The sequence below is a fragment of the Lemur catta genome, chromosome 11, assembly GCF_020740605.2.
Source record: "Lemur catta isolate mLemCat1 chromosome 11, mLemCat1.pri, whole genome shotgun sequence".
Lineage (NCBI taxonomy): Eukaryota > Metazoa > Chordata > Mammalia > Primates > Lemuridae > Lemur > Lemur catta.
The window spans coordinates 54,579,390-54,594,955 of NC_059138.1; the positions used below are offsets into that span (position 1 = coordinate 54,579,390).

At 40.4% G+C, this 15,566-nt stretch overlaps 1 protein-coding gene across 1 annotated transcript in view; it reads left to right on the top strand.

Moving 5' to 3' along the window:
• The window catches only part of COL1A2 (collagen type I alpha 2 chain), a 36,802-nt gene extending 22,020 nt beyond the window's left edge, over nt 1-14,782 (top strand). The window contains exons 32-52 of the mRNA XM_045564564.1: nt 1,201-1,308; nt 1,987-2,040; nt 2,994-3,047; nt 3,762-3,815; nt 3,920-3,973; nt 4,070-4,177; nt 4,642-4,695; nt 5,539-5,592; nt 6,577-6,738; nt 7,579-7,686; nt 8,359-8,466; nt 8,860-8,913; nt 9,000-9,107; nt 9,235-9,288; nt 9,657-9,764; nt 10,244-10,297; nt 10,421-10,528; nt 11,236-11,494; nt 11,917-12,095; nt 12,800-13,042; nt 13,787-14,782. Coding sequence (XP_045420520.1) covers nt 1,201-1,308; nt 1,987-2,040; nt 2,994-3,047; nt 3,762-3,815; nt 3,920-3,973; nt 4,070-4,177; nt 4,642-4,695; nt 5,539-5,592; nt 6,577-6,738; nt 7,579-7,686; nt 8,359-8,466; nt 8,860-8,913; nt 9,000-9,107; nt 9,235-9,288; nt 9,657-9,764; nt 10,244-10,297; nt 10,421-10,528; nt 11,236-11,494; nt 11,917-12,095; nt 12,800-13,042; nt 13,787-13,933 — 2,232 coding nt within the window. The 3' untranslated portion in view covers nt 13,934-14,782. The remainder of the gene's footprint in view (nt 1-1,200; nt 1,309-1,986; nt 2,041-2,993; nt 3,048-3,761; nt 3,816-3,919; nt 3,974-4,069; nt 4,178-4,641; nt 4,696-5,538; nt 5,593-6,576; nt 6,739-7,578; nt 7,687-8,358; nt 8,467-8,859; nt 8,914-8,999; nt 9,108-9,234; nt 9,289-9,656; nt 9,765-10,243; nt 10,298-10,420; nt 10,529-11,235; nt 11,495-11,916; nt 12,096-12,799; nt 13,043-13,786) is intronic.
• Nucleotides 14,783-15,566: the final 784 nt, after the last annotated feature.

Consider the following 15,566-nt stretch of genomic DNA (forward strand, 5'->3'; position numbering starts at 1 on the left):
GTTTGGCCTAGTCTGCCCTAGAATAAGTAGACCTTTATAATAGAAGAAGAACTGCTTTTCAGATTTTTATTTATATTTAGTTCTGTGATGATTTCCCTCTCAGTAAATAGCAATCTGAGTCCAGTGGGCCTGAATTATGCAAAACAAACAAACAATGACAAAAAAAAAAAACTGTAGGAGAAATTTCAGTGTTCCACAAACATAAATGAATTAGTATGGATTTCCCCCTCTTCCCATCACACAGTTTATGCTTTTGTTTTAATCTAAAAACGTCATATACATTGGATGTTATTTTTAGAGAACAAACTTTTACCTTCTCAACATCTCACCCCATAGAATAAAATTACAAAAAGTGTTCTAACTTGTAATAATGAGAGAATTTATGATGATGAAAATTAACTGATCGTTATATTCACCCCCAAAATATAAGTCTGAAAACTTGTGTTCCAAAATGGAATCTGTGGTTTAGATTTTAAAATAGATGGAATTACATATTTCTGAAAAACAAATTAACCACAAGAAAAAGAAAGCAACTCATATTAGTTCTAATTCTTAACTTTAAGGGGAAAAAATATAAAGATTAGTTACAAAAAGCTATTGTATGTGGAAGGGTATTACTGGAGGAACAACAACAACAACAAAAAAAAGCAAGGTAAGAGGGAGAGAGAAAATAAGAAAGAACATATGGTTCTGTGTGGTAGCACTTTCAAGGGGTCTATTTATCTTAGAAGCTAGTCATCAGGTTTTAAGTATGTGAAATTGTAGGGTTTTATATAAAAGTGGAAGTTATAGCCTCCACTCTTAAGGAGATGAGAACACAAACAGCTCCCCAATTGACAAAATCTCTTTCTACGTTTCCTGTCTAGACTAAAAGACTTATCCTTGAAAAATGTCTGTGGACAAACATTTTTCACTATCTGCTTCCCATTGTCCTACCCTCTTCTTCATGTCTGCCTTCCTCAAGAGGACTGGAGTAGGTTATTGAGGAATCACTGCCACCCACTCCCACTACCCTTGTCTCCGTGTCATCAATAGCTTCTCTCTCTGTTACATTCTCCCTCCTTTCAATAGCCTTTGTGTCTCTGAGCAGGCGAGAATGCCATCCATATAAACATTGAGATTGAAATTCTTCAAGAGTTTGATTCTGTATTTTCTTCTTTCTCCACTGAAATAATTGATTTCCCATGTGCTTAATTCAAGGGTGAACCCGGTGTGGTGGGTGCTCCAGGCACTGCTGGTGCATCTGGTCCTGGTGGACTCCCAGGAGAGAGGGGTGCTGCTGGCATACCTGGAGGCAAGGGAGAAAAGGTACCCTCTCCGTGCTGGACCTTAATACATATTGTTGATGTAATCTAGCAAAGAAGGCCGTACACGAATGCCCGGTTTCTTACAATTCTTGGCAGGTGGTCTGGTAGCATTTTGATATCTATGTATACACATTTCCCTCTGCCACCTAGCACCTACGCATTTCTAAACTCACTAATCTGGCAAAATTCCTTGCTACCATGGAATTTCACACAAACAGATGGTGTTGAGTAATACATGAGGCTCATTTTAATGCCACTAAAAATAATGCCTCATCCTGCCCTAATTAATGGGAAGAAGCTATATTGAACAGCTGTCAACCGTGCTGCCGCATTAGTTATGCCATAAGAGTGATCAGGCACTGCAGCCCATTGTGATGTTGCCTTTTAATTCTGTCCACGTGAATTTGTACCTTGCCTGATTATGCTTCAGGATGGCATATGAAATTAGAAAAGAATGTTTAACAATAATCTGCAAAGGGTCTTGAATTATTTTTTCCTATTGTTTTCCTTGATTAATATCTTACAAAAAGGTAGGGAATCAAGGCATTACTAAAAGTCTCAAATGACTAAAGGTAGCATAGCATCTTCTGCAAAAAACCAAAGCAAAAAAACTTCATATGAATTTTGATTCAAAAATTTCATCAGAAAACAAAAAGTTGCTCTTGCTTTATGCTTTCAGGGTGAACCCGGTCTCAGAGGGGAAATTGGTAACCCTGGCAGAGATGGTGCACGTGTGAGTAGAGTTTTGTATGTTTCTTTGTACACTGATTTTTTGTGCTTTTACATTTTACTTAATTGGAACTCAATTTTCCAAAATAAAACCAAAAAAAAAAAAAAGATTCAAGATTACTAAGATACTGTTTCATTCCTTCCTGGATCTATGACTAAATAATACCATTTAACGTGTTCCAAAAGAAAAATTCAATAGGATTTAACCTCTTTGAAAATCATATCCTGAATTTTCTACTTTCCCCCGGTGTTAACTACACCAACCACAAACTACAGACCAAAATCTCTAGGTTTAACAGAACATTAAACAATTATTTTAAGTGATAATAGGGCTTTAAAAAAAAAAACCCACCAATTTTCTTAAATTTTATGAAGCCATAACCTCTAACAAGGTCCTATAGTTATTCAAATGTATGCTTTAGAAATTTATCACTCAAAGAGCAGCCCCAAAGATTAGCTGTTAATGCCAGGAAGATGCCAAAGATAATCCCATAAAGGTATAATTATCCTACCTAGGGAATTGGCATCAGGGCTCTTCCAGGCCATAGTCGGCCTTGGCTCTTTTTCTCACCTGTCCCTCAGAGCTGATAACTCACTGTAGCACATTTGTAATAATCCTTCCTTTGAATCACACAATTCTACCGGTTCCCAACAAGGCTACTCATTTGCTCCTCTCCAGGGAATCTTACAAGAGCAGAGTTCAGATCTCCCAAATTTCCAACCTGCCCTTAAGCTACACATTTCCATAACCTATATTACTGAGGTACCCTCCTCCTGAGAGTGGCTTCTAATAATCCTGATAATTAGAACTAAAATGCATCAGAAGCTTTCCTGATGCCCAACCAGAGTGTACAGAAAGTGTTCGGTCACTGTATGAGCAAGCAAAGAGGAATGACAAGGTTCACTTTTGATGGTATGGCGCGCTATTAATAAGACATGTTTCCTTTTTGGTACTAGGGTCCTCCTGGTGCTGTAGGTGCCCCTGGTCCCGCTGGAGCCACAGGTGACCGGGTAAGCATGCCTTTTCACTGACTTGTAACTCCCTGAGCCAACAGCAGTATCTAAAATTTCCTGCCTGCCCTGGTCCCAGAGAGCCCCAGCAATTCATTTTTTATGGCTTGGTATAAAGTCCACTTATTTAAAAACCTAGCTGTTGTGATAGGGTAGCAGGAAACAAATGCTATGTGTTGAAAATTTTCTTTCCCTTCCTATAGATGTGCCACCTATCTGATCTAAACTCTAATCCTTACCATTTGTTTTAAAGCCTTTCTCTGTTGCCCATTAACAATATCCTTATGCACTGAGCCTTCTCAAAGCCTTCAATTGTAGAAAATCAATAAAATACATAGCATGCCCATTTCACATTGAACAGTCCACTTAAAATAGATCTTATTTATTGTATCGCAAAGATTGCAGCAAATAGATCAGCCCTATGTCCATCTAAAAATTAAAATGTCCTCCTTCTGGTATTGTGGGCACTGATTTATAGTGTTTTTGCAAGTGTACAACCAATACCACTTCAACCCCCAAAATGAATACGGCATTAAGTAGAGTAAGAATCCACTTCATTGTACTCCGGGAGATGTGCATTAGTTATCTCTTCCAAGGCAACTGCAAACTCTGACAATAGCCCACTGTCTACCACTGTTCTCTCTCCCTCCTCCTTCTTTGAGCATCTTATGTGAGGCACCTTATTAACAGACTCATTTGTGGTCCCTATTCTAGGGTGAAGCTGGTGCTGCTGGTCCTGCTGGTCCTGCTGGTCCTCGGGGTGCCCCTGTAAGTAGAAACCTGGCTCATTTAGGATACTTCTACTTCTCAACTCTTAGACATCAATGAAACTAGGATTGCTGAAACATTTTTAAATCCCTTCTCCCACCTAGGGTGAACGTGGGGAGGTTGGTCCTGCTGGTCCCAACGGATTTGCTGGTCCTGCTGTGAGTATCACGTAATGAAGGTTAATCTGGAAACGTTGCAAGGTGGGGAGGAGAGTGGATCGGGATACCAGAGCTTTGACTGTGCCTTTCCAACAGGGTGCTGCTGGTCAAGCTGGTGCTAAAGGAGAGAGAGGAGCCAAAGGGCCAAAAGGCGAAAATGGTGGCGTTGGTGCCACAGGCCCCGCTGGACCTGCTGGCCCCTCTGTAAGTTGAATTTACGGATGGTCAACACAGCTTGTGTAGTTACTCATGAGACCTCATCATCCAACATACAGCAGTCCAGTGCCCACCGTACACTGGGGATTTACCAGACCGCAAACGATAAAAAAAAAATAAGAAGAATTAACATTTACATAGTGCTTTACAATTTATAAAAGTTTCGTAAATATTGCCTTATTTTAATTCTTCCATAACCCATAAGAATGGTAATGCTGAAGAAAGAACATGAATTTTATTTTTTATTTTGATTTTTGTTTGTTTATTTGTTTTCATTTTGCACAAATGCTCCAAATTCTGGGTGAAGGGACACTGATTTTATATGACATAATCGTTTTCTCGTTTTGTTGAATTTTCTTCTAATAGATATGGGAATGATCCCTTTGAAGAAAAGAGTAACATTTATAAGAGTTTGTTTTGTGGTTTGACCTCACTTTTTTGTTTGCATTTAGGGTCCAAATGGTCCCCCTGGTCCTGCTGGAGGTCGTGGTGACGGAGGCCCCCCTGTGAGTATTTCCAGTGGACTCTGATCACTTCTCTTTCTCCACAGTCTGTTAGGGACAACCTAAAAGTTTTGGCAAATTTGGACTCCTAGAGGAGACTCTAGGGATTCAAACTCATTCTGTTCAGAGCCATTCTGATATTGATGTTAACTTTCACCCAGCTGGAACTCGGTGTAGTATATATATTTTTCTACCTCCTCGCTTGAGGTAATAACCAAGGTCAACCCCAAGCAGTTTAATTGTGAAGTGGGGAAAATATTTCTCTGGTGCCCTTTATTCCTTTGTTGATGTCCCCCTTCTTCTGACTGACTGAATCCTTGCCGTTTGTGTCCAGGACTATCACACCGACTCTCTAGAGACCCAGAGCTTTCCAGGAAGAAGCCGCACTGACTCCTTCTCTCACTAGGCAGTGCTTCATGCTCTGGGTCACCTGTTGTAGCTTCCTCTGTCAACAACACTACTTATTCAGTGGTCACTTCGTTAGCACCCAGCCCGGTGGTTAAGATGGTTATTAATGTGTGCACATTCCTGTGTAATAATGACACAGTGTCTTATCTTCTTGCCCTTATAACCATCAGATAATATGTTAGCATTTCAAAAAAGATCATCAAAATCTTAATGCAAAATATGGGCACTGCCACTAGCATGCGAGTAAGCAAGATGTGTGGGGAAGGAGGGCCTTCAGGGTCCTGGTTAAATTACACGGTATAGGAAGCTGCCTATTACCTACTCCTTGGTCCATCCCTGCTCACATGTACTGAGGATTTGCCAAAGGAGAAATTCCCATCTTATCCAAATTCCAGGAGTTGGTGTTGACTGTGGAATTTTAATGTGCTTGGTTCTTAGGGTGTTACTGGTTTCCCTGGTGCTGCCGGACGGACTGGTCCCCCAGGACCCGCTGTAAGTAGATCACTGCAAACATGCATCTTCATTTACTCTAGCCAAAAGTCCTAGCCTCTGATAGGAAACTGGTAAGAAACTCTTTGGGAAAATACATCACTAATATTTGCTATTAATTTCCTGGTCTGAAATCAGTTTTTCTGAATCATTAAGGCCAAACCATCACAAATTACATTTTATAATATCAATTTAAGAGGCTTTTATTCATGCAAACATCATTCCCTGTTCAGGGGCATGGTGTCTTTGTAAAAAAATAAAAAACAGGACAGTTTTAGTCACATATCAGATATTTCTATATCTAATTACCCTTTGTGGCTAACATTCTGCCTCCATTCTTAAGGTATAATTGTTCCTGAATTTAAAGGTGGTTTGGCCTCTAATTTAATTCCAATTCAGACTCTCTTGTCAAGACTCAAGAGAATTTAATTAATTACCAAGGATTAAGTCTTCAGGTTAAGGTTTCGGAGGAAAAAAAATAGCAAAGATGTTGATTTCTTGGAATCCTTTTACAGGTTCATAACAGAAAACTTTTCAGTCCCTGTAGGCATTTAATTAAACCTAGCCAAGAGCATATGTGATTCCTCAATTATCAACAAAATGCCAGTATTGGCTTTCTTCAGAAAGAAATGAGCAGAGTCCTCCAAAACTCCAAGTACCACTCATTTACAATGAACTCACAATTTTGCATAGCTCCGGTGCCAATATACCAGGGTATTAGTGGCACAACATTGTTTTTCCTCCCAGAAATTTGCCATAGACACTCTCTCAGTTATTTTCTTTGTTACAGACCCGAGAGAAGGAAGACAGGAGTTGCTTCTTTCTAAAAGAAAGAATGTTAAAAAGTCTAAACATTCCCCCAAAATGGCCAGGATATTATTTTGTTGCATCTCACTGTTTGCATTTTACTACTTGGAATCTCTGCTGCTCTCTTCCGGGTTCTTTATGACCAACAGAAGGTAAATGATCTTGCACATTTGCTCACAGGGTATTACTGGCCCTCCTGGTCCCCCTGGTGCTGCTGGTAAAGAAGGGATTCGTGGTCCTCGTGGTGACCAAGGTCCAGTTGGCCGAACTGGAGAAACAGGTGCATCTGGCCCCCCTGGCTTTGCTGGTGAGAAAGGTCCCTCCGGAGAGTCTGGTACCGCTGTAAGTGAATTCCAACTCCTCTTTCTTTATACCTTATGTTGAATTAAAGCAAAGCCCCTGTACAAATCTTCAAATGGCACATACCTGGTGACGAGTATTGCAGGGAATCTGCCCGGCATGCACTGAAGTGCCTTGGCTTGTGCAGATGCTCAGAAGGCCACCACAGGGGTGGCAACACATGAGGGAGCTCGTTTTATCACAGCAGCCCTTTAAGCCACTGCAGGGGCCTTACTAGTGTCAGGATTAGAACAGCACCCCATTGCTGTGGCCGTCCTACCATTTCCATAAAAATGCATTGTCCAGTGTCAGTGCTACTCTGAAAGTTGCCTTAATTGCTTCAGAGGCCAAGATCAAAATTTGCTTCCCTTTGATATATTGATTTCCTTTCTTTGGATATATCCCCAGCAGTGAAATTGCTTGATCATATGGTAGCTCTATTTTCTAGGCATTTTTTTTTTTTTTGAGAAACCTCCATTCTATGTGCAACTATCATGTAGCCCTAATCATTAAAAATTTAAAAATTTTTAAAATTGCATCCCTGCATAGGTTCTATAAAAACTCTATTTCATCTCCACCCCCAGTGGCTTTATTAACCTCAACCACATATTTTTAAATGTTATACCGTTGGTCTCAAGGAGGAACCAGGTACCCAAAAAGTATATATGCCAAGATGTAAACTCATTGTCATCACTAGAGAAAAGATGCCCAAGGCTATGTCCTATGATTAGGAGGCCACTAGCCTTTTTCCAAGCTGAGGGCAACTCACTCTCACAATCCCCAAGCCAGCCTGTGTTATCCCAGGGTCTCCCAGTAATACTCGGTATTTTTCCTCTTGTGTAGGGACCTCCCGGCACTCCAGGTCCTCAGGGTCTTCTCGGCGCTCCTGGTATTCTGGGTCTCCCTGGCTCTAGAGGTGAACGTGGTCTACCAGGTGTTGCTGGTTCTGTGGTGAGTGTTTGACACCATTCTGATTCCCATTAACATAATAAAAGATTTAAAAAGCTGCCACTTCGAATGTGACAGATTGATCACTGAATAACTCCACTTAACATTTTTATTCATGGCATTTTCTTTATACAGATCACGTCACTTATCTAAGAAGCTTTAATACCACCTTACTTAGACACACACTGTAAAGACACAGCTTAACATTATGCAGAATGATTTTTGTTCTTTCTATGCGCTTAAGAACGATATAAGCTCTAATTGCATTTACTCCCCTGCAATATGAAATGCTGGCATCATTTATCCTGCAAGAAGAATGAAACTCTGGAAGTTCTGAATCATTCCATTAAACCTGATACATGACAGCAACTAGGAACCATCTCATCTCCATAAACTTATCAACCTTATAAATTCATTTTAGTTGGGATATTGGATAAAACTAGGCTCATCTTGTACAGAGCAATGTCCCAATAATTACATGAAGCTGACCATCTAAGTGTGGAGTAGGAGGGCAGGGATGACACTTACAATCCTTTTCACCATTTTGTGGCCATTCACACTCAATCTGCCTTCTCTCTTCATACAAGAATCTCATGGCTAGGGTTGGTTTTGGAGGGTGAGATTAGCATTCCATCCAATGAGAGGAATGTCATTTTATCTTCTCTGCCTGTTTAGGGTGAGCCTGGTCCTCTTGGCATCTCAGGCCCTCCTGGGGCCCGCGGTCCCCCTGGTGCTGTGGGTAGTCCTGGAGTCAACGGTGCTCCTGGTGAAGCCGGTCGTGATGTGAGTTCAACACTTGGTTTGTAAAATAAAACCAAGCAGGATTTTATTGTGTGTGACTTTATGTCCCGAGCTGAGGTTCTCCTGTTCCAAGTTTCTGAACAAGATAGTTTGTTGCTCCATAATATCTACACCTAGTATTGAAAATATGAAAAATTACTTGGGCTAAGGAATGAATGGTTTTTTAACTAGCACATTTCAAAACTGGGTCCAAATAGCAAAAATGCCTATTTAAAAAAAAATCTAGGTTGGCGAGTTCTTGTCGCTGGTTTTTAACAGTCTGAGTGAGGGTTCATTTTTGGGCACTGGGGGTGATGGAGGCAGAGTAGCCAAAACACAGGGGCTGCTGCACACAGAGCCTCACCAAGAGCCTTAATCTGCATGGTGTCTTTACAGGGCAACCCTGGGAACGATGGTCCCCCAGGTCGCGATGGTCAGGCCGGACACAAGGTCAGTACACTTTGCATCTGTCTCTAATTTAAAAGTGATTAAATGACAGGCCAGATTGATTCTAAGCTTCATTTTGCCTTTGGTAGGGAGAGCGTGGTTACCCTGGCAACATCGGTCCCGTTGGCGCTGCAGGTGCCCCTGGTCCTCATGGCCCTGTGGGTCCCGCTGGCAAACACGGAAACCGTGGTGAACCTGTGAGTCTGGAAATGCCACTCCCTTAATGCCGTCATCCTCGGGGGCTTCACTTGGGGACGATGAGGGTTTGGAGAGGAGGCTCTTGGGCCTGGTGGATGAGTTGTGTTTTTCTCTTCCATTTCACAGGGTCCTGCTGGTTCTGTTGGTCCTGTCGGTGCTGTTGGTCCAAGAGGTCCTAGTGTATGTACCCGGCGAAGATTTCTTCACAAATTAACATTTAGGGAGAAGCAGCCCAAAGCATCCATTAAGAAAATAAATAACATATAGGCTAGACTTCATATTTTCAAAAAATTTTAATGCATGCTGAGAATTAATACAAACAAATTGGTGTATGTTAAGTCTTTTGTGCTTGTTAGTACTAAATAATTATAAGGATCTAGCCATTTTACAGATGGCTTAACTAAAGCAGATTGCCCGAAAAGATGAGATCCCATCTAGAACTTTGCATGTCTTGAGTTGCCTTTGTAAATGGATTAAACAGTACTTGCAGTGGAGTGTCATTTTTTTCCAAAGGTAACAGTTCTATCCCTCTTTCTCTTTCTTTACAGGGCCCACAAGGCGTCCGGGGTGATAAGGGAGAGCCTGGTGATAAGGGGCCCAGGGGTCTTCCTGGCTTAAAGGGACACGGTGGATTGCAGGGTCTCCCCGGTCTGGCTGTAAGTAAAACGTGGCCATCTCGCAGGTATACCGACCCTGCAGGCTTTCGGTGCAGAACAATCTGCTTCACATTTTCACTGCTTTTGTTCTAAAATATCCTACATCATACCCATTTCCCATTCTCTGCCTAACTCCATCTCTCCCAGAGATAGTGCTATTTCATCACAACACGAAAAGGCGAGGGTTAAGGGAGATGGAAATATACATATATTAAAATCTCTCAGCAACAGTGTCCTTCAACCCCACTTAAAATAAATATAATTAGAGGAATGACTAATATCGCGCTGCTGAAATAGCTTGTGAAAAAAAATAATTGGATATAATAGATATAATGGGAGAAAAGGGCTCCACTTTACATTTTCAATTTTCTCAATTCAGAGTCCATCGGAACTAAAGTTTTCTATTCAGTGTGGGGAAAAAAAGAGCTATCTATTGGCACGTGTTCTGAAAGTGTGATTTTCTTATTCTCTCTTTAAAGGGTCACCATGGCGATCAAGGTGCTCCCGGCTCTGTGGGTCCTGCCGGTCCTAGGGTAGGTACACCCAAGTGACAGTTCATGTCTGAAATAGAGCCTGAAGCAGGCAGTGAGCCCCAGGCCACTGCGCCCTTGTGGGCCTTCACCAGCTCACGTGCACTTGATGTCCTTCTTGCCTAGGGCCCTGCTGGTCCTTCTGGCCCTGTAGGAAAAGATGGTCGCAGTGGACATCCCGGTACAGTTGGACCTGCTGGCATTCGAGGCCCTCAGGGTCACCAAGGTCCTGCTGTAAGTATGATTTGGGGAAATAATAAAGAATATCACTGACCTAAGGAATATTTTCTTTTCTTTTCTTTTCTTTTTTTTTTTTTTTGAGACAGAGTCTTGCTCTGTTACCCAGGCTAGAGTGCCGTGGCGTCAGTCTAGCTCACAGCAACCTCAAACTCCTGGGCTCAAGCGATCCTCCTGCCTCAGCCTCCCGAGTAGCTGGGACTACAGACATGTGCCACTATACCTGGCTAATTTTTTCTGTATATTTTTAGTTGTCCGGTTAATTTCTTTCTTTCTTTTTTTTTTTTTTTTTTTTAGTAGAGATAGGGTCTCACTCTTGCTCAGGCTGGTCTTGAATTCCTGACCTTGAGCAATCCTCCCACCTCAGCCTCCCAGAGTGCTAGGATTACAGGCGTTGTGAGCCACTGCCCCGGGCCCTAAGGAATGTTTTCTTCAGACTAAACCAAGATCATTATGACAACACATTAAAGTAGACCCACTTCAAAATATTCTCTAAAATATCTGAAAATTGTCTCTATGTAATGGGCTTTTTAAGCCCTTTCCTGCAAGTGTCCCTAGAAGCAAGTTATTTATTTTTATGAACTTGATTCCTTTTTAATTAATAGAACATGCTTTTGTGTGAAGCTCAGCTGAGTATCTCCTGCTATTGATATCTCTCACTGTAACCAAATACAAAGCCTCTCGTCTCTCTTTCACCTTTGCAGGGCCCTCCTGGGCCTCCCGGGCCTCCCGGGCCTCCTGGTGCCGGCGGTGGTGGTTATGACTTTGGTTATGATGGAGACTTCTACAGGGCTGACCAGCCTCGCTCACCACCTTCTCTCAGACCCAAGGATTACGAAGTCGATGCTACTCTGAAATCTCTCAACAACCAGATTGAGACCCTCCTTACTCCCGAAGGCTCTAAGAAGAACCCAGCTCGCACATGCCGCGACCTGAGACTCAGCCACCCCGAATGGAGCAGCGGTAGGTCAAGACGTCCAAACCAGACTGGCCCTTCTCATGAGCTGAGCTTTTCAAAATTAGTTTCCACTGACATGTGGAATGAAAATATGTTTGGGTAGAAAGTACATTTTGTGAAATCGTACCCAATTAATGAAGCATCTTTTTCTTCTCCCAACCAGCACCCATCCTCAGGTTTCTCTTAATATATATTTTGCCCTTTTCATGGTCATAAGCACCCATTTGACTTTTTTTTATGGAGGAGAGGAGAGAAGGAACTGTCTAATCTTGAAAACAGCAACCTTCTTCCTGCTAAATGTGGGTAGACACTATACCAGTACAATCAAAAGTGTTACTTGTGGTAATCAATATCTGACCAGTAATTATTAGAATCTATGTGCTGCACAATCAGAAGTTTTATGACCTGGGTCTTGTTTTCTTAAAAGGTTACTACTGGATTGACCCTAACCAAGGATGCACTATGGATGCTATCAAAGTATACTGTGATTTCTCTACCGGTGAAACCTGCATTCAGGCCCAACCTGAAAACATCCAAGTCAAGTACAGGAGCTCCAAGGCCAAGAAGCACATCTGGGTGGGCGAAACTATCAATGGTGGTACACAGGTGAGGAATGCTACAAACATTTCTCTTCCTACTGAATAATATTTTGTTAAGATTGTTTAATTATCTGCCTTTTAATCTCTTAACAACATGGGCTTATTAAAAGAAGCTGCTTTTTTCTTAGGTTCCAATTCTGTATAAGATTGCACATTAAAAGATGGATTGATAGAACACATCCATATAATTCAAAGTTATTATTCAAATTTGCCTTAACTGATAATCACTGGAGAAACTAATGTCATTTATTGTAAAGGAGCACTGGCCAGTATATACCCCCACACCCATGCAAATGCATTTTTAAAACATGAGCAGCTCTTCTGAATTTTTAATCAAACCTTTTCACCAGCTTTAGTGCATGACTACTGGAATTCAATAAATCACAAAATTATAGAAAAAGAAAGAGGTCCAAATCTCTATCTCCTTTCTCTCTTATTCCAAAGAGGAAACATACACATAAAGGCTTAACTGAAACTGATACCTTCTTCAGATGGCCTTGCCTTAGCCTGGTAGGTCTTATGATCACCTAGGTAACTGATGCTTCAAAGACAAGTGAGTTGAGTTTCCTTTAAAAGTACCTTTTTCCTAAGGCTTAGATCTGAGTCCATTATCCCTCCCTATATCAGACCTTTTTTTTTTTTTTTTTCATTTGACTCCTAGTATCTGAGTCCTTCTCTGCTTAACTGGAATTCCCATCTTATTCTCCGTAGTTTGAATACAATGTAGAAGGAGTGACCTCCAAGGAAATGGCTACCCAGCTTGCCTTCATGCGCCTGCTGGCCAACCATGCCTCTCAGAACATCACCTACCACTGCAAGAACAGCATTGCATACATGGATGAGGAGACTGGCAACCTGAAGAAGGCTGTCATTCTGCAGGGTTCCAACGATGTTGAACTTGTTCCTGAGGGCAACAGCAGGTTCACTTACACTGTTCTTGTAGATGGCTGCTCTGTAAGTATTAGTGAAATACGGGAATAGCATTTATTTTGGGAAGTAGGGGTGGAGGGAGTTCTAGCTTATAGCATTACATGAACAGAAGAATGAGAGACCTAACTTAATTTGATCTTTCTTCATAAATGGATTTATTCAAATTCAGATGGTAAATTGAGAGTATTCCTATCAGATAGTGCCCTCTGAAATCCTCTGAAATACTGAAATGTATACTATGTCCATGCACAAGTTGTTTTCCTTTAATATGAATTTCTTAAGTCATGATGTATGGCCAGAACTTAAAATTTCTTGAGATTTAAATAGCCTAAGCTATAATTTATAGGTATATGTATTTTGTTTTACTTATTAATGTGGTCTACATTTAATTTTTATGCTGTGTCTACAATATGCTATAAATAGAAGAAAAATGAAAATTCACTAGTTGCAATAGTGCATACCCACCCAGTTCCCCTCAAACACACACATGCATATACACATACCAATCCTAAAAATGATACTGTAGAAATAAGTCACTTGGAATGTGTGTTGAATTTTTTTTTTAACTAGACTGATAGGGAATTCTTTCCCCTAAAGGCAGTTTTTATGCTACTGTTTCAAATATAAACTTGTTGATCTGGGACACATATCTTCAGAATGACACAGACAAGCCAAAAAGTGATTATTTTAAAATGTATATTCAGGTATTATCAGATGCAGAAATAGTACGGCCTTATGTATCTTTTTTCTTCTTTTTTTTTTTAACAGAAAAAGACAAATGAATGGGGAAAGACAATCATCGAATACAAAACAAATAAGCCATCTCGCCTGCCCTTCCTTGATATTGCACCTTTGGACATTGGTGGTGCTGACCAAGAAATCCGTTTGGACGTTGGCCCAGTCTGTTTCAAATAAATGAACTCAACCTAAATTAAAAAAAAAAAAATTTTTTTTTTGAAAAAACTTTCTCTCTTTGCCATTTCTTCTTCTTTTTTAACTGAAAGCTGAATCCTTCCGTTTCTTCTGCACGTCTCCTTGCTTAAATTGTGGGCAAAAGAGAAAGAGAAGGATTGATCAGAGCATTGTGCAATACAGTTTAATTAACTCCCTCTCCCTCTCCCCCTCCCCAAAAGATTTGGAATTTTTTTTTTCAACACTCTTACACCTGTTGTGGAAAATGTCAACCTTTGTAAGAAAACCAAAATAAAAATTGAAAAATAAAAACCGTGAACATTTGCACCACTTGTGGCTTTTGAATATCTTCCACAGAGGGAAGTTTAAAACCCAAACTTCCAAAGGTTTAAACTACCTCAAAACACTTTCCTATGAGTGTGATCCACATCGTTAGGTGCTGACCTAGACAGAGATGAACTGAGGTACTCATTTTGTTTTGTTCATAATACAAAGGTGCTAATTAATAGTATTTCAGATACTTGAAGAATGTTGATGGTGCTAGAAGAATTTGAGAAGAAATACTTCTCTGTATTGAGTTGTATTGTGTGGTGTTTTTTTTTTAATTTGATTTAGCATCACTATTTTCCATCGTATCAAAGTATGCAGATCATTTGCCCAAAGTTGTCCTCTTCTTTAAATTCAGCATTTGTTCTTTGCCAATCTCATTTTCATCTTCTTCCATGGTTCCAAAGAAGCTTTGTTTCTTGGGAAAGCAGAAAAATTAAATTGTACCTATTTTGTATATGTGAGATGTTTAAATAAATTGTGAAAAAAATGAAATAAAGCATGTTTGGTTTTCCAAAAGAAAAACATTGAGTAACATTCCTTGCTTCAATGCTCTCTGCAATATAAATATGCATCTCTACCAGCCATTAGACCAAGTGCCTCTCATCAGATAGGAATTATGCAAAAAGGGCAGTTTGGTATGGTAGAAAGAGCAGAGAATGAGGACCCAGGAGATCTGAGCTCCAGTTCTGGCTCTGCTCCTTGTGGCTGAGTGACCTTGAACCTCTGAGCCTCTGCATTTCAGTTTTTGTATTAACAATATGGGAAAGATTCCTTCTTAGCACTACTAAACATTTGCTGTACTCAAAATATGTAACACCTAAGCAATATGGCATTGTTGACCTAAGTTTACTGTGAGCAAAGATCCGTGGAATCTTTTGGTTTATTATCCATTAAACACTTGGTAACAGTGGCTGAAAGTTGGTCTATGCACAATTAATACTATTACCTAAAACAGTTTCAAATATTCAGTAAAAATGCCATACACTTAAATGTGATGCAACTTGAGTACAATGCCTGCTAAGAGGTAATGTGTGTGCTGTCAATCAGCATAGACATTTGTGGATAATAGTACCACGAACACCTACTTGCCAAATCAAGTTCATTTTTCTCCCCTACACCTTTCAATGACATCTTTAATACACTTAAACATAGTAATGCGTCAAGTAAAATGTTAAGATTCATTTAGAACTTATTTCCTGTTGCAGAACATAATTGTGATTGTAATATTTGTCTCCTGTTATAAGTCATCTCAAGATTCTATTAGTTTTAAAGGCAAAAAACTGAAGATGATGAAAATCTAACTTTA